General features: G+C 41.5%; 1 protein-coding gene across 1 annotated transcript in view; it reads right to left on the reverse strand.

Annotated features, from left to right (window-relative positions):
- The window catches only part of LOC144683112 (anoctamin-7-like), a 48340-nt gene that overhangs the window by 15494 nt on the left and 8844 nt on the right, over positions 1-24002 (reverse strand). Inside the window, exons 4-7 of the mRNA XM_078546130.1 lie at positions 13852-13941; positions 12459-12611; positions 7846-7882; positions 60-169 (exon numbers count right to left, since the gene is read on the reverse strand). Of these exons, the coding sequence (XP_078402256.1) occupies positions 60-169; positions 7846-7882; positions 12459-12611; positions 13852-13941 (390 nt within the window). The remainder of the gene's footprint in view (positions 1-59; positions 170-7845; positions 7883-12458; positions 12612-13851; positions 13942-24002) is intronic.

A 24002-nucleotide genomic window follows, 5' to 3' on the forward strand; every position in this document is an offset into this window, starting at 1 on the left:
ACACTTCTAAAAACCCAATGTAAAGACTTTGCTAAAATGCTCCACACTGCCTTACCTACCTTTCTAAGAAATGCAATATAAAACAGTGATGAGTAACTGTTGGCAAAGTGGAAGGCAAACAGCTTTAATATCAAAGCATCATTGTAGTTGGTCTGAGTCCTGTGGTTTTCTACAGAGAAGAGGCAGTTTTTGTTAGTATTGGTGTTGCTTGGTACTATTAGTATCAATAGCACTTTTTATTTTAGAAAATAGATTTAAAGTGTAAATTCTCAATGGCTCTTTCTCTTGTTGGTGAATGGCTCTAGTCTCTATGGATCTCTGTTGGTTGAATTTTTATTCCTAATAAACAATATACCCAGTTAAAGTGTAAAGAATTATAATAATTTAGCATATCGGGTTTGAAGAAAGAAAAAAGCCAAGATTTGATACAAATGTACTAGGCGAGTACAACAGTCTGGTTTAAAGTTATTGATGGTTCAGGATAATGGGCATCTCAAAATGCTAGATTTAGATTCTTCCCCCAGGAGAAAATACATTTCCAAATCAAGTCAATGAGGTGGGTTAGAGTTAAATTCAAAATGTTCTTAATGCATTTCAAAACTTCACAAATATGCTATGCTTCACACATTTTTGACCGACTAGAACTGTGAATAACTGACTAACAACTACAAATTAAAATTACTAATTAGTTAGTGTTTTTCCATTACAAATCAGAACTAGAAAACCCAATGGCAAAACACCATAAAGAAATATTTAAGACATGCATTTATATTATGCCTTTCACAAACCCTCAGGACATCCCAAAGTGCTTCACAAGTAATGAAGTACATTTGAAGTCTAGTCACTTTGTGAAGCAAGAAATGCCAATTTGAGCACAGCAAACTCCCGCAGACAGAAATACAATAATGATCAGAAAATCTTTCATTGATGCTTGAGAAATAAGTATTGGCCCGGACACCAGGGAGAACTCCCATGCCCTTCTTTGAATAACACCATGGGACCTCTTACATCCACCTGAGAGAGCAGATGGAGTCTCAGTTTAGCAGTTCATCTGATAGACCAGCAGACTTTCAGTACTGCACTTGTGCTCAAGTCTCTAGAGTCAGACTTTAAATTTTCATTGAATAGAGAGTGCTATCATCACTGAGCCACAACTAACTATAGCAAAACCTCACAGCAAGCACATAAAGCTAAGGAGAAAAAAAACACTAAAAATTACATGAGGAAAATACTTACTTTGGTACATGCTATTTATACAGACAATACTGTCTTTTCAGTTCCAGTTTGCTTAGACAAATGAAAACTTAGACTTTTATACTATTTTTAAATTGTCTGGACTCAGATGACTATACTGTCAGGACAAGTTAAGAAAACTGTTAAGAAGGTATCTCTGATCACTTCTTTGTGTCGCTCTCTACCTACATCCTTCTTTCCCCTCCCAATCCTACTTCCTCTGAATCCACCCTGTGTCATGATATGGCAGGTGGTATTTGCCAGGCTGACCAAATCCACAAGGGAAACTTGGCCACACATTCACAACGACTTTGCAATTTGTATTTATTACAAGAAGGCTTGTGCACTGAAGTCAGGAGTCAGAGTTTATTACCACCTTTAGAGATTGCAAAGATTAAAGTAAACTATTTATTAACAAAAAAAACTTAAACATACACAAGATTACAGTTACACAGTTATAACAGTTCCCTGTATTTCTATTTAAGACGACTCCTAACTACACACCTCCTTTAAGGCAACAGTCCAAATAGATTCCAAATTTATAAAACAATATTACCACAAGCATCCACTGGTCAATGGACTTCCAAAGGCTTTTAACACAACTTTGGTTACTGGAACAGCAAAACTTCAGGGTAGCTAGAGGCTTTTTCTCCAAGTCTATTTCACACAGTCACCTTTCAAGATTTCACACGGCCACCCCTCACACAGCCCTCCTTCCTTCTTTAAATATCTTTCATCCCTTTTGCTTTGTAAATCCCATTGGTTCCACTTGTCTTATTTTTCCCCGAATATAAAAATCTTTCATGTTCTCATTATGGCCAGCACTTCTGGGAACAAATCAACGATAAAAACCTTGCCTTATTTATCTTGCCAGTTGTAAACATTTTCCATGGTCCTTTGAAAATCAAACATTTTGCTGATCTAAAAATGCAAATTTCAATCACACCGTCTCTGCTGAGACCTCACCCTCTTACTCATCTCTATTTCAAACGCCTGTTTTACACCTAATTTCTTTTCAAATGCCTGTTTTAAACGTTACAGTCTAATCATGTCTAGTTTAATGAAATTAGACACACACACACACTAAAGTATCCCACAATAATATTAGGAAAAATATATCTCTTTGATACCCCGGGAAAAAAAAACTCTTCCCCCAATTCACTTATAATTGCACTGTCAAAATCCCAACCATCGAGCCTTTGGCCCTCTATTCACCACAACAGCTCTGCAGCTGCTTATTTACTCAGACACCTTCAAAACCCGAGCCCCCATTACTCTCTATATTAGTTGCCCTGGTATGGCCCTCATCTCCATTCTCTCAAGTCCAAGGAACACAGACTTGAACAGAAATGGCAGATAAATGGTTTAGACTGTAACTGGCAGATCTGGCTAGACCACAAAGCATCATCAGGTCCTGCTCTCGTCTGCAAAAAAATAAAAGCTCACTATTCAAGATTTCCTGGAATGCAAAGATAACCTCTGGCTTCTTTTCTCTACTGCAAACTGTCTTATTCAACCAGTTTCCCATCTCCTCTGCCATCCCGTCCAACAACTTGAGCGACAAGAGCTCACAAATTTCTTTGCCTCAGTGAGGATCACTGCCTCTCCCACTTTCCACCCTTCCCCTAACCTTCCAGGTCAAATTTTCTCTAACATTTGTCAAAGCAGCGGGAGACATTCAAGAAGAGGAGATAAAGAGGGATCAGAACAAAATGTTCCCACAAAGAAAAAAGTGGGATGCCTAAACCTAGACCCATTGTATGTCAAAGAGCATACAGAGTAGGATAAAGCAAAGAGGGAGGATAAAGCAAAGGGGGAGGAAATATTAAAGTGTTTAGCATCCTTAAAGCTGAATAAATCACCGGGCCCAGGTGCAATGTATCCGAAGGCTGCTAAGGGAAGTGCATGGAGAAATAGCAGAAACTGTGACCATCACAGCGGTAATGTTGCTGGCTAGCAATCCAGAGGCCCAGGGTAATGCCTTTGTCAACAGGAAGGGCTTCCACTCCATGCAGAACATGCAGATAGTGTGTGATCACAGGATGCTGATTCTACAAGCCTGTGCAAGGTACCCAGGCAGCTCCCATGACGCCTACATCCTCAGACACTCCCAGGTGCTGGGGCTCTTCAGTGCTCCAGCCCGGCTTGATGGAGGGCTGCTGGGTGACAAGGGCTATCCCCTCAGAAGGTGCCTCATGACACCTCTCCGCCATGCAAGACCAGAAGCTGGGCAGCGCTACAATAGGAGACACGCCTCCGCAAGGGCTGTGGTGGAGATAGTATGTCTGCTCCCAACCCCCCAAACAGCCACCTTGGACACATTCTGCATCCATCACTTTAGGAAACACACGGTCTTAGCTCCCATAGCAAGGAGGCATCACTAAGTGCGGCATCGAGGGCAGCAGATGGCTCTTGGCCCCGAGGCCTTAAGGCTCCCCTTCCACAATCTCATAACTGTGAATACGACATGTGTTGGAGTTCTGAGTATGTGCCTAGCTGCATCTCCTGCAGGTTGCCCCCAGACTAGTCATGTGCAACTAACAGCAACACATGGTGTGGGGAAGAGCACATTTCATAAACCACTCAGGCGCATGTACGCATGGGCACTATCTGCTTGCCCACCCAGCGTACAAGAAATGCCCAAAATGATTCAATGCAGTCACGACAGTAAGACATTGGTTGGTGGGCGGGGGGATAAGAGAGGTGGGCCTCAAAGGCTAAGGCTACCTGCTGGGTTAAAATGCCCAACACCAACATGGCATTCACCCTTCCAGAACAAGTTGTTGAAGCACTTACGGCACTGGATCCAGGTGTGCCGCACCATGTCGTGGGTGCTCACCACCTCCTCCCAGGCACGTTTGGTTATGTCAGGGGGGCCTCCTCCTCCCATCCTGGGGAACCAACACCTCGCGCCGTGCTGCCAACTCGAGGAGGGCAGCAAGGCAATCATCAGAAAAGCGAGGGGCACATTGGCCTCCTGCTGGCCTACCCTGCAGCCTGCCCTGCTCCTCTGCCCTCCCATCCAGAGTGCTCTGCTGAGCAGACCCCCTGCAGTTGGATCTCCAGATGGCTATTGTGAGCAGGCAACAGGAGGCTGCCAGCCTTCTTTTAAACAGACTGCTGGGTCGCCATTGGACCTGGCGGTCTGTACACGCCTGCCACAACACGCACACTCCCGCTATCCATGGGAATCGGAAATGCGCTGGGTGGGCCTTAATTGGCCCGCCCACGCAAAATGGTGGTGCAGCCCCGATCACGGGCACCGTTCGGGTCCACACCCACCCGCATCCACTCCCGCTCCGCCCACCAAACGGAAAGTTTTGGCTCATGAAATTATCATTGATTGTCATAAAAGGAAAATCCCATCTGGTTCACTAATGTCCTTTCGGGAAGGAAGTCTGCCACCCTTACCTGGTCTGGCTAATAACAGTGAGGGAATTAAAGTTATTAGCAGTGAAAAAGTACCAGAGAAACTTAAGGGACTAAACTCCAATAAATCCTTGGACCTAATGACCAACGTAGGTTTGAAAAAGAAATAGCTGCACAGATAGTGGATGCACTGGTTAGGATTTTCCAAAATTCCCTAGATTCTGAAAGTTCTAGAGTATTGGAAGTTAGCAAATGTATTGTCAGTATTCAAGGAGGGAGAGAGAAAATAGGGAACTACAGGGCACTTAGCCTGACACCAGTCATTGGGAAAATGCTGGAATCTATTATTAAGGAAGTCTCAACAATGCGCTTAGAAAATCATAGCATGATCAGACAATGTCAACATGGTTTTACCAAAGGGAAATAATGTTTGACAAATTTATTAGAGTTTATGAGGACGTAACTAGTAGGGTAGATAAAGGGGAACCAGTAGAAGTAGTATACTTGGATTTCTAAAAGGCGTTTGATAAGGTGCTACATGAAAGATCAATAAGCAAGGTAAGGGCTTATGGAGTTGGTGGTAATATGTTAACATGGATAGAGGATTGGTTAAATGGACAGGAAGCAGAGAATAGAGATAAATAAGGCATTTTCAAGTTGCCAGGCTGTAATTAATGGAGTGACACAAGGGTCAGTGCTGGGGCCTCAACTATTTGCAATCTACATTATGCTGTCTCTTTGTCCAAGTCATTGATGTAGGTTTGATGATGAGACAAAGGTGGTGGGTAGGCTGTGAGGAGGACACAAAGGAGCTCCAAAGAGTTATAGGCAGGTTAAGTCAGCAGCAAGATGTCAGGTGGATTATGATGTGGGGAAGTATGAATAGAGAAAGTAGATTTTTAAAAAACATTTACTAGTTTCACACCTGTTTAATATCCAGAGGGACTTGGGTGTACTTGTACAAGGAAGAGGGGGAGTTAGCATGCAGGTACAGCAAGCAATTAGAAAGGCAGATGCCATGTTGGCCTTTGTTACAAGGGGATTGGAGCACAAGAATATAGAAATCTTGCAATAATTGTATGGGGCTTTGGCAAAAATCACACCTGGAATACTATGCACAATTTTGGTCTCCATATTTAGAGAAGAATACGCTTGCATTGGAGGTGAGAGTGACTGCCCTTGACATCAAGGCCGCATTTGACAGAATGTGGCATCAAGGAACCCTAATAAAACTGGAGTCAATGTGAATCAGGGGGAAAACTCTCCACTGGTTGGAGTCATACCTAGCACAAAGGAAGATGGCTGGTGGTGGTTGGAGGTTAGTCATCTCAGCTCCAGGATATCACTACAGGAGTTCCTCAGGGTAATGTCCTCAGCCCAACCATCTTCAGCTGCTTCATCAATTTCCTTTCTTCCTTCATAAGATCATGATGATTGCACAATGTTCAGCACCACAATTCCTCAGATACTGAAGCAGTCCATGTCCAAATACAGCAAGACCTGGACAATATCCAGGCTTGGGCTGACAAGTGGCAAGTAATATTTGTGCCATACAAGTGCCAGGCAATGACCATCTCCAACAAGAGAATCTAACTATTGCCCCTTGACATTTGATGGACATTACCATCATTGAAGACCCGACTAAGATCCTGAGGGTTACCACTGACCAGAAACTGAACTGGACTAGCCATATAAATACTGTGGCTACAAGAGCAGGTCAGAGGTGAGGAATCCTGCAGCAAGTAACTCACCTCCCAACTCCCCAGAACTTGTCCACCATCTACAAGGCACAAGTCAGGAGTGTGATGGAATACTCCCCACTTGCCTGGATGAGTGCAGTTCCAACAACACTGAAGAAGCTTGACATCATCCAGGACAAAACAGCCCCCGTGACTGGTACCCCTTCCACAAACATTCATTCCCTCCACCAATATTTGGTGGCAGCAGTGTGTCTCATCTACAAGATGCACTGCAGGAACTCACCAAAGCTCCTTAGACAGCATCTTCCAAATCCACGAGTGCTACCATCTAGAAGGACAAAGGGCAGCAGGCACATGTGGACACCACCATCTGGAAGTTGCCCTCCAAGCCACTCACCATCCTAACTTGGAAATATATTGCCGTTCCTTCACTGTTGCTGGGTCAAACTCCTACACCACAGGGTCTGCAGCAGTTCACCAGCTTTTTAAGGGTAATTAGGGTTGGGCAATAAATGCTGGCCTAGTCAGCAAAGCCCACATCCTGTAAATGAATTTTTAAAAAATAAATGAAAAAAAAAAGTACAGCAAATGTTCATTAGGTTTCTCCTGGGATGAGGATTGTCCAACGAGAAGTAAAATTGGTTCAATATTTTCTGGAGTTTAGAAGAATGGGGTGGTGATCTTGGCTTTTTAGGAGCATCTTTAAAAGAGAGAGCAGAAAGTAGATCACTTTGGGGAAGGAATTACAGAGCTTAGGGTCAAGTCAGCTGACAGCACAGCCACCAATGGTGGATCGATTAAAAATGAGGGATGCGCAGAAGGCCAGTAGATCTAAGGCTTGTAGGACTGAGGAGGCCACACAAATTGGGAGGGATGACACTATAGAGAGATTTGAAAACAAGGATGAGGGCTTAAAACGGAGGGGTTGTCAGACAAGGAGCTAGTGAAGTCAGCACAGGGATGAGTGAGATTTGGAATGAGTTAAGACTCATGCAGGGTGGAAGAAAGAAGGCTGGCCAGGAGAACAATGAGATTGTCAAATCTAGAGGTAACAAAAAGGAATGAATGAGTGAGGGTTTCAGCAGCAGATGAGCTGAAGGTGGGTCAGAGCCAAGCGAGGATATGGAGATGAAAGTAGGCAGTATTGCAGACAGTGCTGACATATGGTGGGAAACTCAACTTGGGATCAGAGGTTGCGAATAGTTGTGCTCAGTTTAAGAGTTACCAGGCAACAGAGTTTGTTCAAGGGACCAAAGTCAATAGCTTCAGTCTTCCCAATATTTAGTTGGAGCCATCTCTTCTTCTGATGGCTAAGATGGAAAGCTCATCTCCTAAGAGAAAAGTACCCCAACAAAATTAAGTAGCACATTGATGTTGGGAAAAGCCATCTTTCCCACCCTCCAACATCTTCTAGCTTATTAGGGATTTGTGTGAACAGCATCCTACCATTTGTTGCACACCAACACGCCATATCCATTTTAAGTATTACTTATTTAGATATATATGTAGTGTCAGAAATATGTATAAATATATAGTCACTTACCCCAATCTGTCATTTTAATCGCAATTATATGATATACCTAAAATAGAAGTACTTAATGTTAAAGAATGAATGCCACAAATTGATTTCCATTCTTATACAGTATACCTTATCTGAAAGTTACATTTAAAGGTATATTCAATAGCTCATGGAGGTCTGAACTGGTTCCTATGGATTGGAGAATGGCTGACTTAGTCAAATTTAAGACAAAGGTTGAGAAGTTTAACACTGATTGTAGGAAACCTGTTCAAAAGTAGATACATTTTGGAGTTATAATCACAGGGAAATTTTCATTGATTAGGAATCCCCAGCAGACCTTCAGGAAGCACAGGTCCTACCTCACTAACCTAAATGAGTTCTTTGAGAACATCACCAGGTAGGTGAATAATGATACTCCTGTTGGTGTTATGTGCCTTAATTTCCAAAAGGTGTTTGGCAAAGTGTGCATAGGTTAAATGAAATGACATAAAATCCACTCAAGAATCCTGCGTTATGATGGATAGGTTGAAATCTCATTGGGCAGGATTTTTCTGTTGGCAAGTGGGAACGAGCCTGACACGCCGATGTGTAAAATGACGCGCGATGATGTCGGGTGTGCGTCCTGACAATCATCGCGCTGAGTAGTGATGTTTCGGTCGGCGGGCATGCGCCAGAGTTGGCAGTGCACTCGCTGATATGTAAACGGCCTATTATGGCCATTAAGGGTTTAATTAAGGTAATTGCTAATGCTGCTCATCCAACCTTAAGGTTGGCAGACAGGCAAAAAGGCAAAGCGGCCTTCGCGTTTTTTAGGAAACCTCATCCACAAGCGGGATGAGGTTTCCTAAAGCTTCTATTAAATAAATTTTTAAAATTTCATCAATATAAAAACATGTCCCAACTCATGTGACACAGTCGCATGAGGGGACATTTTAAATCAACTTATAAACCTTTGAATCAATGTTCAAAAAATTAAATAAGTCTCCCTGAGGCAGTTCCCTGCCTCAGGAAGGTTGAAGCGCTCTTTTGCGTGATTGCGCGGAAGAGCACTGGCCCTGACTCCTCCACCCCCCCGCCCGCACAGGTAGCACTGAGCGCTACCGGCCGCGTATTACACTGGGCAGGCCTTAATTGGCCCGCCCGCATAAAATGGCGGCACAGAACCAGTCACAGGTGGCGGCCGGCTCCGCGCCCACCCCTGCCTGCTCCCCCCAAGCCCACCCGCCACATGAAAAATCCTGACCATTAGATAGATTAAGTAGGGGATAGACAAAAAATTTCATAGTTGGAGATAGCTAGATGCCATGAAGGCCTTCATACCTTCATACCTTCATTCTGGAACTAAAAACATGGAGTGTATGGATGTATGCTTTGAAGAGCCGGAGTGAAAAAGTGTAATTTTGATTAGAGAGCAAGTTCTTATTATGAGGATTTCACTGAAGCATGCTCTAGCACAGGAGGCTGCTATTTGGCCCATCAAATCTGTGCCCATTCACTGGAAGAGCTATCAATTAGTCCTACTTTTTTGCTCTTTCCCCATAGCCCTACAAGCATCACCCACCACCCACCCCACCCCCGACTCCTTTAACATATTTATCGAATTCCCTTTTTGAAAATTGTCAGACTCCACTTTGACCACCTTTTCAAGATCACAACTTTTTTTTTAAAAAAGAGAAGCTAACTTATGTTATCTCTGGTCTTTGCCAACCATGCCAAATCTGTGTCCTTTGATGACTGACCTTTTTGCAATATAAAAGGAGTTTCTCCCTATTTACTCTATCAAAACTTCTCATGATTTTGAACACTTCTGTCAAACCTCCCCTTGAAAACTTCATTGCCACTGTGTGCCTGTGGTGGAGGAAGTGATTGGCATCCTATCCACCACCTTAAATAATCAAGCTGGCTGCTTTGTTCTGGATGGTGTTGAGCTTCAGGTTTTGCTGGAACTGTGGTCATCCAGGCAGGTACAGAATATTCCACCACGCACCTAACCTATCTTGTAGATGGTGGAAAGGCTTTGGGGAGTCCAAAAGTCCTGACCTAGCTGTGAGCTCTCATCTATCTCCCAGCTTCTTGTCCATCTCCCCTCATGCCCTCTGAGTTCATCTTGCCCACGAATCCCACCTCCTACTCCCTTGATCCAAAGCATCAAACTGCAAACCATTCAGTTTCTGTTGCTGGTCCCTGTATTAGCGGATATCATAAACAGTTCCCTTCTCTCACCCTGTACTGTGCCCCCCAACCTCCGTCAGGCCTGCCTTCATCCCCATCCCTCCTCAGAAAACCCACCCTTCACATCTGTCCTTGTAAACTACTGCCCAAGCTCCAACCTCCCTTTCTTCTTCATAGTCCCCGAATGTGCCATCATCTTGCAAATATATGCTCCTCTTTCCTGAAACTCCATCTTTGAAACCCACCAATCAAGTTTCTGGGTTAATGTTAACTCTGTTTCTCTCTCCACAGGTGCTGCCAGACCTGCTGAGTTTTTCCAGCGTTTTTTGTTTATATTTCAGATTTCCAGCATCCGCAATATTTTGCTTTTATTATAATCAAGTTTCTGGCCCTGCCACACCACTGCAACAGTCCTTAGAGTCACTGTCACCTGCGTGACAGTGTTAATCTATTCCTCCTCAACCAGTCTGCAGCCTTTACTACAGATGATCAATGTCCTCCTCCAATGCATCTCCACTTGCCAGGTTCGATTCCTATTTATCCAGTTGTAGCCAGATAGTCACTTGCAAATGGTTTCTCTTCTCGCTGTTGTGCGTTAAGCTTTGGAGCCTCCAAGGATCTATCCTTCGCCCCCTCCCATGCCTCATTTATATGGTACACTTCACAACATCATCCAAAAACATGCCAGGTTCCAGATATATGCAGATAACATCCAGTTCTACCACACCATTCACTGTTTATCCTGTTACTGCCTCTGACCTATTGTACTGATTTATCCACTACTGGATGTCAGACAATAAGAAATTCCCTCCAATTAAATAGTGAAGATCAAAGCCAATGTCTTTGCTGCCTCCCATAAACTCAATTGCCTAGCCATAAGCTTCAGCCCTCTCCCTAGCCATTGCACAAATCAGAAACTGCTTGCAACATTGGTGTCCTATCTGACCCAGAGCTGAGTTTCTGATCCCATAGCCTCACCATCACCAAGCTGCTGACTTTCACCTCCCTACCATTGCCCATTTCTGCACCTGCCCCATGCATACCTCATTACTTCTAGACTTAACTGTTCCAGAATTCTCCTGGCCTCTCCCACCTTGTACCCTAAAACTCTGCTACCCATATACTTACTTGCACCAAGTCCCCTTCACCGATCACCCAAGTTTGCTGACCTGCACTGGCTCCCATTCTGTCATTCCTTGGATTTTAAAATTCTCATTTTCAAATTGCTCCATGGTCTTGCCCCTCTCCATTCCACAACCCTTCGAAATCTCTGCACTCCCCAAATTCTGGCCTCTTTTTCCTTTGCGCTAACATTGATGACTTTGTTGCCTTAACCCCAACCTTCTATTCCCTTCCTAAACTTCGCCACCTCCCTCCTTCAAGGTGCTACTTGAAACCTACTTCTTTCACCAAGCTCTTGGTCACCTACCCAAACATCCCTTTGTGTGTGTCTCGGTGTTAAAGTTTTTGATAATTTACTCCTATAAAGCAGCTTGGTATTTTATTACATTAAAAGCACTAGTGCCAGTTGTTACTGTACATGACCCTCTTTTATGACCCTGTGAAATGCTTTGTAATTTCTCTCTCAAATGGTCAGTCTCTAAGGTTATGTGCCCTTAATCTAGATGCCCCCTACCAGCAGATAAACATCTCTATCTATCCTATCAATTCTTTCAAAATCAATCACCTTTTTGCCTTCTAAATATGTAATCTTGTCTCAGTCTTGCCCTTGGAGCACTGGGAACAATCAGGAGAATTTGAATTTGCACTGCACTCACTTATAAAGCCAATATATTCTTTTGAGAGGTGTAGTGCTCACACTGCACAAAGTACTTTAGATGTTGTCTAACCACACCCATAGCTGAGCATATGGAAATTTATTTCTGACTAGCTATGAGAGTGTCATTTAGTTAAAACCACATGAAATATTTAGGCATTTTTGTACGAAGGAGAAAACATTCTGTTCCTGCAGTGATGTGGTTTTAGTGAACTACACTGACATAGCAAATTATCTAACCATTAGCCATGGCAGCATAACTCTGATAGGTGGAATTTCACAATAAATTTATTCTAATAAACCAGATTTGTGCAAATTCTAATTATATTAGATTAAAATATCTCATTTCCAGTAAGCTTCAGGCTTTGTCCAACACTCATCACCTGGAGCAATATGCTTACCATTTCTGGCAAGAAAGGGAATAAAACCCCAGGAGACCTTGGCCTTACAAGTGACAAAACATATTTATGTCTCCATGCATCTACATAATAGCTTGAACTAAAGTATAGAGCTAAATATTTACCATAAGTTAAGCTTTGGGAGTTTGGGAGCCAAATGATAGAAACAGCACAGTTCTGTTACAAATGTTACCATCCAATGCTTTGGAGATTTTATATTACCATATGAATGAGAGTTAGTCAAAAGGCAGATTGAAACCAGGAATAAATCAAACATAAGAAGCATTTACCTTTCCTAAGGTTATAATAGACACTACATTGAGGAGTGAGGCAACAACTGTGGTCAACAAAAAGCTCTCAATGGAGTTAGAAGTTGTTATTTTAAGCCTGGCCCATGTTTTGTAAATAACCACCGCAATAAGACTTGCAAGTACGCAGCAGACCTGTATTAACACAAAGCAGAAAATTAGATGTCTAGAATAAAAAGTGGTTAGTGATCTCATTCATTTTCAATGATATGCTGCAATCAACCATGGAGCACAGAGTCACCTCAACACATACTGCAGCATGGGCCTTCTTTGGATTCAACAGTAGAAGTAGTAGCATATCTCAACGGATGATCATGAAGCACAAGATAAAAGCAAAATACTGCAGATGCTCGAAATCTGAAACAAACACAGAAAATGCTGGAAAAACTCAACAGGTCTGACAGCACCCGTGGAGAGAGAAACAGAGTTGACGTTTCAAGTCTGTATGACCCTTCTTCAGAGCTGCTGAGTTTTTCCAGCATTTTCTGTGTTTGTATCATGAAGCATAATGCAGGTTCTGGGTTTCATCATCTTATACACCTTGCACAGGCTGGGAGACCAAATAGACAAGGGTTTCAATTGGAACACAGGTCTCTAAAATGTGCTCTCCTGCAGATTAGTGGAAATGCTAAGCTATGGTCTTATAGCAGGGGTAGTTATGAAATATATCGCCTTCTCAGGATGATAGCACACCTGCACCATTGGCTATTCCCTCAACCAATGTCTGCCCTGATTCCAGAAAGCCAGTGAGCAATACTGAACTGGTAACCGCAGAGTCAACGTGGTCTCAGGCCCAAGTTCCTCGAAGTTGTTGATTATGAATATTCATGAGCCACAGCAGCCTTCCAACTCAAACCCATGGACAAAACCTTGTAAAATCATGCAACTAACCAAGGGATCATTTAAGATGGGCACTGCAGGCTCATACTTCAGTTATAATTAATTATAGGCATTTGTGAAACTCAGCAAAATTGTCTATGGTTTTGAAATGAGTCCGTCTCCGAGTAGTTTTTATGAATATTAAATATTCATATTTGGCAAATTTAGTTTGAGGTTTGTTCTATAAAATTATTAAAGTAATTAACAAAAGTACAACCTCAATCATGCATAACAGGCACTTGTACACAATGTCCATGATAATGGAGAAATCAGTATTTGTGTATGACTCTTCAGATAAATGAATGTATCTGCCACATTTAGATGGAAAATTAGCTGAAAACCTAGACCTGATGTGCTTTTGTATACCAGATTCTCCACTACTACAAATCAGAACAATAAAAATTCTGGACATGTTCCCAATACTGATTGCTATTTCCCCTTTCGGCTAGGATAACAGAAATTGTTTCATAAAGTAGAATGAAAGGGCAATACTTACCATCAGAATCCCCACTAAAAACGAAAGTAGCATTTTTGTGCGTCGCAGAGTACCTGGGTAGTAAGGTTCAATTTCATCTGTTACTGGATCCTACAAAATTAAATGAAATCACAGAAGATGCTCAATTTACACCAGCAATAAATTGCTTTATTTTTCCATGTAGAGGTAAAATACTTAATATTTACTGCCATAATTTAGCCCTTCAGTTATTTTCTAATATTGCACACCTAGATACACACAAAAGAATCCATTATTGAAGGAGGTTATAGCAGGATACTTAGAAAATCATAATGTGATCAGGCAAAGTCAACATAACTTTGTGAAAGGGAAATAGTGCTAAACTAATTAGAGTTTCTTGAGGAAGTGACAAACAAGCTGGATAAAGGGGACCTGTAGATGTGGTGTACTTGGATTCCCAAAAGGCATTTGATAAAAGTACCACAAAGGCTACTACACAAAATAAGAGAACATGATGTAGTGGGGTAACGTATTAGCATGGATAAAGGATTGGCTAGTTAACAGGAAGCAGAGAGTTGGAATAAATGGGTCACTTTTGGGGTTTCATGTAGGCAAGCTGTGACTAGTGGGGTGCCACAGGGATCAGTGTGCGGCCCCAACTATTTACAATCTACATCAATAATTTGGATGAAGAGACCGATTGTATGGTAGCCAAAAGGTAGGAAAAGAAGTTGCCAAGAAGAGTTAGAGAATGCACAAAGGGATATAGACATAATGCAAGAAAATGTGAACTTGTCCATGTTGGCAGGAAGAATAGAAAAGCAGTGGATTATTTTAATGGAGAGCGATTGCAGAATACAGTGGTGCAGAGAGATCTCTTCAACCAGGGTGCCCTAATACATGAAATCACAAAAGTTGGCATGCAGGTACTATGAGAGATTCGGAAGGCAAATGGTATGTTGGCATTTATTGTAAGGGGAATGGAATATAAAAGTAGGGAAGTTATACAGCAGCTGTACAAAGCATTTGAGACCACATCTGGAATACTGTGTACAATTTTGGTCTCCTTGTTTGCAAAAAAAAAAGATATAATTGCTTTAGAAGCAGTACAGAGAGGGTTCAATCAACTCATTCCTGGGATAAAAGGCTTATCCTGTGAAGGAAAGTTGAACAGGTTGGGTATATATGCATTGGAGTTTAGAAATTTGAGAGGTGACCTTATAGAAACACACAAGATCCTGAGGGCACTTGATAGGGTAGTTACCAGGAGGATGATTCCACTTCTGGGGTAAGACGAGAATTAGGGGACAGAGTTTAAGAATAAGAGGTCTCCCTTTTAAGACTGAGATGAGGAGAATTTTCTTCTCCGAGGTTCATTAGTCTGTGGAATTCTCTTCCTCGTAAAGCAGTGGTGGCAGAGTCATTGAATTTATTCAAGGCTGAGTTAGATAGGTTTTTGATAGACAAGGGAGACATGAGAGTCAAGGGTTATGGTGTTTGAGGGGGTGGCAGGGGGGTGACAGACAGGAAACACAACCAGATCAGCCATGATCTTACTGAACGGAGGAGCAAGCTCAAAGGACCGGCTGGCCTATTCCTATGTTCCTACAGACATTGGAGCTTAACACTCTCCCTCACCATACATGAAAACTCAGGTTGGAGACAGGTTTAGTTGGTGTTTACTTTACAGGTTCATCCAAATTCTAAGTTTAATGATGTTTTGCAAAATTATCCTATCATAAATATATTTAAAACACAATTTGTTCGAACAGTTCTTTTGAGAAGAGAAAGATGAAAGGGCTAAGCTATAGTAAGCAATATACCTGGAATCCTAAATTTCAGCAAGTCATAATAAACCATCCAAATCTAGTCATAGTGGCATGGGAAGAGGCCATTTGGCCCATCAGGTCCATGCCAGCTGTCTGTAGAGAAACCCAAGTCAGTCCTATTCTTCTGCTCTATCCCTGTAGGCTTTTCCCCCTCAAGCATCCATCCAACTTACTTTTGAAATCTTTGATCATCTCTTCTTTCCCCACCCTCGTAGGCAGCGAATTCCAGGTCATTACCACTCATCGCATTAAAAAAAGTTCTTCATATTCTTACAGCATCTGTTGCCCAAATCCTAGTCCTTGTACCATCAGCTAATGAGAACAGTTTTTTCTTGTCCACCTTACCCAAACTTATCATAATCTTGCACATCTCTAACAAATCTCATGTCAAAGTCATCTGCTCCAAGCAGAACAACCTCAGCTCCTCCAACATCTAACGTTGTAGCTAAAATCCCTCAACCCTGGGACAATTCTGATAAATCTCCTCTGCACCTTAAGGGCCTGCACATCTGTCCTAAAATGTTATGACCAGAACGGGTTGCAATACTCCAGTTGTGGCCTAACCAGAGCTTTGGGGTTTCAACATAACTTGCCTGCTTTCGTACTCAAATCTCTCTTATTTATGAAACCTAAGATCCCATATGCTTTGCTAACTACTCTCAATGTGCCCTGCCACCTTCAATAATCTGTTTACATGAATGCCCAGGTCCCGCTGTCCCTGTACACTCTTTAGAACTATGCCATTTAGTCTATGTTGCCTCTCCTTTCTGCCAAAATGGATCACCTCACACTTCTCTGTATTAAATTCCATCTGCCAATTGTCTGTTCATTCTGCTAGCCTTTCACTATTCTGTTGCAGTTGATTGTATCATTCTTATTGCTTGCCACACCCCCAGGTTTGGTATATTTGGCACCAAGTGAGTAGAGACCAAGCAATACGTTTATATTGCTAATAAAATTGGTGCTATGAAAGGGGTTTTATTGTTAAAAGAGGAGGTAGGTTCAAAGAGGATGGTGACACAATGAGAATTTACATTCAATGAGCTGTGCCAGGTATAACTTCAGCAGTTTTCGTGTGTGCAGAGCAGAGGCAACGTAAGGTCAAAGCAGATGTAAGCCTCCAACTGACTCCACAGGAACCAAAGTGAAAGGAACCTAATTTCGAATTCGTAAGGTGAAAATGCTTTGCCTGATGTCTGCTTAAAAATCTATGGAGGTTAGTTTAGGAATTTGTCAAATCTATGGAGGTTAGTTTAGGAATTTGTCAAAAGTTAAGATCGTAGTAATTTGTAACCATGTATATGTATTTAACTTGTGTAAATTAATAAAATGTTTAATTTAGTTTAATATAAAACCTCTTGAGAATTGGTCTGATTCCTGAATTTAGAGTTGCATCTCAAATGTACCACTTAAAAATATAGGTTATGATAGTTGTCTAAAGCTTCCTTCTGCGATTTTTAAATAATTCAGCTTTACCAAAAGGCTGTCTCACAACAATTGGGGGCTCTTGCCGGGATAAAAATATTTCTAATTTCTTGATTGGTTTGGAGTTCGTGAATCTTAAGTTTACGAGTAAGAGAAGCATTTTGAATTCAGGAGTTGGTGAGGTATTTTAGAAGTGGTGAGACTGCAAGGTGGCTTTGGCAATTGCTAAGACTTGTCTGGGAGTAGAAGGTGATAACTCTGATTGGGTTGGAGAAAATAGCGAAAAAGTTAATTAACAGAGTTGGCAGATAAGTTAAAATTGGGGTTAACCAATGGTGCTAGGAAATCAGATTTAATTAAAAGTATTGCACAGCATCTACAGTTGGAAGTGAAACCTGACACCAGTGAGTCACAGCTGGAAGTAGTGAGACTTCAGTTACAAATGAAGACGCTTGAATTTGAACAAGCAAAGGAACTTAAAAAGCTCGAATTTGAAGCAAAGCACAGAGAAATGGCTTTTAAAAGGGAATTAGAAATTGTGAAGAGCGCAAGAGAGTGCACGTGAGAGGGAGCATGCGTGACTGGGCAAACTTATATTAAGTTCGAAAGAATAAAACAAAGTAATTTTGACCAGTGGATACGGGCGTTAAAAATAGAGACAACCTATGCGGCTCTTAGGGAAGTCATTCTTTTGGAAGAATTTAAAGGTTCAATCCCTTCAGCAGTGAGAACTCATGTGGAAGAACAGACGGTTGATTCTGTAAGACAAGCAGCAGAGATAGCTGATGATTTTGAGTTGGTTCATAGAGCTAAATGTTTTTTTTGTCACCCTTTCGAATTGGAAAAGGATAAAAAGTGGAAAGGTGAAAGGGAAGCAGGTAGTCAGGGAAGAGGAGTAGCTGGAAGTTCCCAGGAAGTTTTTTCTCAGAATAAAAAGGAAGGTGCTGAGGGTAGGAGTGACATTTGATAATTGAGGTGTTTTCATTGTAATAAAGTAGGGCACACTGTGTTGGAGATTGCAGGGAAAATCTGTTGGAAATTTTGGGGTACAGAAAAGCTCTGGAAGTAAAAGTACTGTGGGTTCGGAGGTTCAGGCAAGGAGAAACCAATGGTTTGTGTACAGGTGAAACAGGGAGAATCAGTGAAAGGTAAAGAAGTGGGAACGTGTTCACAGTTTACTCAAGAGAATTCGGAGGAGCAGGCTGCAGAAATGTTTAAAGACTGTGTGTGAAGGGAAAGTGTTTCCATGTATACAGGGTGGAGTAGGTAAAGATATTAAAATTTTGAGAGACACAGGGGCTAGTCAATCCTTAATGTTGTGGGATAGTGATATTTGTTGTTCAAAGGGAGTATTGAAGGAGAAGGTAATAATAAGTGAGGTTCATGGAGATGCTAAATCTATTCCATTGTGGAAGGTAAATTTAAAGAGAAAATGGAAGAATGGTGAAGTTACAGTTAGAGTGGTGGAAAAATTGCCCATCGCAGGGGTTCAATTTATTCTGGGTAATGATATAATTGGATAGCAAATGTGGGTGATGCCTATGGTAGTTGAGCAACCTGTAGAAGTGTTTTCAACAGAGGTGTTACAGAAGGAACACCAGGAACATCCTGGATTATTTCCTGCTTGTGTTGTAACAAGATTAAAGGCTCATCGGGAAGAAGATAAACAAGATAAGCAAGCAGTTCAAAGGCAAGAAGAGGGTGTTGAAATCCAACTAGCTCGCACTGTATTTGATAACATTGTTCAAGAGGAAGGAATTCAGGATAATTCAGCTGAAATGTTTAACTCAGCGGTTAGTGGAATTACAGAAAAATGATTTGCAATTAAAAATTATATCAGAAAGCTTATTCAGAAACAGAAGCAAAATGTATTCCAGTATGTCATCATCTTCGGGGAGATACTTTGATGGGAAAGTGGAAGTCGGATTATGTCTCAGCAAATGAAAGCTGGAGGGAGGTGCATCAGATTGTTATCCCATTAGGATATAGAAATGAGATTCTGAGGATTGCTCATGAAATCCCAATGTGGGGGGCGGGGGGTGGGTTGACATTTAGGAATTAAGAAAACACAGGAAAAGAGAAAGTTTTTTTTTGGCCAAGATTGCATAGGGATGTAGTCAAATTCTGTAGAACCTGTTATACATGTCAAATAGCAAGAAAACCACAAGCAGTGATTAAGCCGGTGCCTTTAATCCTAATACCAGCATTTGAAGAACCATTTAACAGGGTCATGATTGATTGTACACCTTCGGTCTGTCCGCAAGCATTACCCAGACCTCCCTGTCGCTTGCCATTTCAACACTCCACCCTGCTCTCATGCCCACATGTCCATCCTTGGCCTGCTGCATTGTTCCAGTGAAGCTCAACACAAACTGGAGGAACAGCACCTCATCTTCCGACTAGGCACTTTACAGCCTTCCGGACTGAATATTGAATTCAACAATTTTAGATCATGAACTCTCTCCTCCATCCCCACCCCCTTTCCGATTCCCCCCCTTTTTTTCCAATAATTTATATAGATTTTTCTTTTCCCACCTATTTCCATTATTTTTAAATGTATTTCCATCCATTGTTTTATCTCTACCTTTTAGCCTTTTTTGATTCCTTCACCCCACCCCACCCCCACTAGGGCTATCTGTACCTTGCTTGTCCTGCTTTCTACCCTTAATTAGCACATTCCTGAGATAATATTCAACACCTCTTTGTCCTTTTGTCTGTGACATCTTTTGGTTATCTCCACCTATCACTGGCTATACTTGTCCCACCTCCCCTTAAACCAGCTCATATTTCACCTCTCTTCTATTTTTACTTAGTTCTGTTGAAGGGTCATTTGGACTCGAAACGTTAACTGTGTTCCTCTCCGCAAATGCTGCCAGACTTGCTGAGTTTTTCCAGGTATTTTTGTTTTTGTTTTGGATTTCCAGCATCTGCAATTTTTTGCTTTTATCATGATTGATTGAGTAGGACCCCCCCCTAAGACTAAGACTAAAGGTGGAAATCAGTATTTATTGATAATAATGGATGTGTTTACCAGGTTTCCTGAAGCAATACCTTTAAGAAATATTACAACTAAGATGATTGTGGAGGAGTTAATTAATTGTTTTTTTAAAACAAGGTATGGTTTACCGAAGGAAATGCAATCAGATCAGGGGTCAAATTTCATGTCACAGCTGTTTAAGGAAGTAATGAACAGTTTGAGGATAAAACAATTTAAGTCAACAGCTTATCACAAGGAGCTTTGGAAAGATGGCATCAAACTTTAAAAACTGTGATGAAAGCATAGTCAGAATTATGCACAGGATTGGGATACAGGAATTCTATTTTTGTTATTTGCTATTAGAGACGCTCTTAATGTATCAATTGGTTTTAGCCCTTTTGAACTAATTTATGGTCATGAGGTAAGGGGACCACTGAAATTAATTCATGAGAAATTGGTGGGTCAAAATTCAGAAACTACACTCCTGGATTACGTATCAAATTTCAGGGAAAGATTGAACAAAGCACGTGTGTTGGCTCGGGAACATTTAAAGATATCACAGCAAATGATGAAAGTGAAAGCAGATAAGAAAACCAAAACTTGCAGTTATGTTTCTGGGGAGAAAATACTAGTTTTGTTACAGTACTAGGTGATTCATTAATTGTAAGATTTAGTGGGCCTTACAGGATTGAAAAGAAATTGAGTGAAGTAAATTACTCAATAATTACTCCAGATAGAAGAAAGAAGCAGAGGGTGTGTCATTGAAATATGTTTAATAAGTACTTTGACAGGGAAGAGGAACAAAAAGAGGTATTAGTGACGGTGGATGATGAGAAAGAGGTAGAAATGCAGGACCCAAACTGATTTTCCTCTAATCAAATTGGATAACGAGGGGCTGAGACACTTTGGAGCTCTGCCTCAGAAGGTGGTGGAGGCGGGTCATTGAATATTTTTAAGGCAGAGGTAGATAGATTCTTGTTAGGCAAGGGAATCGAAGGTTATTGGTGTTAGATGGCAGTGTGGAAATCGAAACACAAGATGATCAGCCATGATCTCATTGAAAGGCGGAACAGGCTCAAGGGGCCAAATGGTCTACTCCTGTTCCTATTTCTTATGTTCTTATGTCAGGAAAACAACCTGCTTCATTCCTCTTCGAAAAGGAATTAAGCCAGTTTCCACTGCCCAGTAGACAAACATGGTTAGCTCACCACATTTAAAGAAACAAAATATCATTGTTGCTTAGACGATCCTTAAAAAAGAGTCAGGTTAATTTTGATGTAATTGTGTTTTCTCTGATGATTGTGTCTTCTGACAACTTGCCCATATCTTGCCTCGCACATTATAATATTACTTGGGTATTGAAGATGATCTCAGGAAAAGCAAGTACAAGCAGTTTCTTTCTGAATTCCTTAAGTGGAAGGCCCCCAAAATTTTGAACACAAAGGTAATGGCCACTTTTTCAAAATTTGAACCACAAGTGCACTATGACAGCATTCTTTCAGGAAACAGCTGACTTGGCCTTTCTCTCAGTCTATAAGCAGAAACAAGAAAGAAGAAAATAGCCAAATAATTTTTTGCGTGTAGGATCAAACCCTGTGTTGTTGTGGAGAGGACCTTCAATTTAAAGAATCAGAATGAGGATTACAAATAAGAATCCATCTTATTGTCTACACTACAGCTAAATGGCTTTGTACTCACTGTCGAATGTTCAAACATATTTAACATCCTTAGTAGCAGTATGTAAAGCTGAAATGAAAGATTGTTGAGTTTTCTTTTTAAAAACCAATGAATAATGTCCAGATCAGTAAACAATAAAGTGCCAATTTCATAAAATCCAGCAATTCTTTATGCAAAGAGATTTGTAATGATGCTTTACAGTTTTCTGATCAATAGAGTGAATTAGAGTGAAATTCTGAGTGGAGGACTTGCATGCCTTAAATTGACCTTATAGATTGCAGAATTTCTTCTTACTGGCCTGGCAGAGTCACCCATTAAATGAGTCTCAGCTAATGGGAGAAAAGCCCCACCCTCAATGCACATACAAGGTTATACATATTTCATTTAAAGCCAGATGTGGCCATTAGATAAGTTGCCTTACTTACCAACTAGTCTTGCAACCTCAAGTATTTTCAAACTGACTTAGCAGGCATGCTGTGCTTTCCTAAGGTGCTCGGGGCTAACATTGCAAGATTTCAAAGTGGCCTTTAGTGCTTTTTTACAATAATTTAACTGCCCACCTCGGGAGTAATAGCCTGACTGCTGCTGGATGTAAAAGACAGCTTTAGGAATTCTACAAATCAGGCACGTGAACCTTTTCAGACCAACATAAATGGAACCATTTTGATTACTACCTCTATTCTAATTATACTGCAGCACTGTGGGAGATCAATGACCTTCTGCTGCACACACAGATGGCTAAATCTGTAGCCATATATTGCCTCACCATGCATTCTGCTGGGTCAAACCATTAAGGCAACAACAGATCAATCCCAAAACTTCCATCTTCACTTCAGTATTCTAAATTTAAGTGCTTGATTACAACTGGACCAGGTTCCATTTTGCAGACTGTTCATAGATAAAATAGACCATGGTTTCAAATCATATCCTTGGTCCAAGACACATCCTTACCAAAGTTCATCCTGTTAACCAATGCATTGTATTTTCAGCTTCCTGCATATCGTAGGTTGTGTCATTCTTCAAGACTGACGTAGACCAAAGGAGGTCCTCAATTTTTAATGGGTGTACACCCAAGGACAGTTTCCACTTATGGGAAATATTTGCATAGAAGGGTAAATTTATCAACTTTGTATTTTTGAGTAGGGAACTATGCACAAACGAAGCATAGCTCAGAGAGTAAGCAGTATTGTTTAAATGAATGAGTGTGTTTGGAAGCTATGAGACAGCACAAGTATGTACCATGCAAGCTTAAATTGCCACTTTCTGATATTCATAATGTAATAATGATACAATCTCCCTCTGGGTTGGAAAGGTTTCTGTGATAAATAATTTATAGGCCTATTTGAAATTATACTGATATATATATTAGTCATAAATAGCACATTTAGATCCATCTTCTAAATGGATGAACCAGTCAACCTCTTTGAATAGTCTGTATACAATTAAAGGCAATTCTAAAGCGGTCACAGGGGAGCAGAAAAGAATCCAGATCTCTTCTAACCACAAACTAAAGGCGGCAGTATCAATCACAGCAAAAAAAAAAGTTTTTATTCAGGACCACAGATTAGAATTGTAGCAGGTTTGGCAATCATCCCATCCATCCCTTCATCCAAGTCATTTGTGTAGATTATGGACTGCTGAGGTCCCGGTACTGGTCCATGTGGCACACCACTCGTTGCTTCTTGTCCAGAGTTTTGAGGTGCCTGCTGTACATAGTCCACCTCTCTGAGCAATATAAGGGCGAGTATCGTTACTGCTGTGTAGAATGTGAGCTTGGTGCCGGGTTTGAGGTGTGGAGAGGAAAGGTTGGTAGAGGACCTTTGTTTTATGAATGTTTAGTGTAAGGCCCATGATCTTGTATGCCTTGGTGAAGGTGTTGACGATGGCTTGGAGCTCGGCCTCTGAGTGTGCGCGGATACAAGCACCGTCTGCATACTGTAGTTCAATGAGAGAGGGTGGGACAACCTCGGATCTGGCTTGTAGGTGGCGGAGGTTGAACAGGTTCCTGCTTGCTCTGTAGTTTAGCTCCACTCCAGCAGGGAGCTTGCTGAGGGTGAGATGGAGCATTGCGGCGAGGAAGATCAAGAAGCGCATCGGTGCAAAGACACAGCCTTGCTTGACCCTGGACCGAACGTGGATTGGGTCTGTGGTGGATCCTTTGGTCAGGATCATGGCTTGCATGTCATCATGAAGCTGGTGGAGGATGGTGACAAACATTTGGGGACAGCCAAAACAGAGAAGGATGCTCCATAATCCTTCACATTGATAGTGTCGAAGGCTTTTGT

This window comes from Cetorhinus maximus, chromosome 7 (genome assembly GCF_964194155.1).
Source record: "Cetorhinus maximus chromosome 7, sCetMax3.hap1.1, whole genome shotgun sequence".
Classification (NCBI taxonomy): domain Eukaryota; kingdom Metazoa; phylum Chordata; class Chondrichthyes; order Lamniformes; family Cetorhinidae; genus Cetorhinus; species Cetorhinus maximus.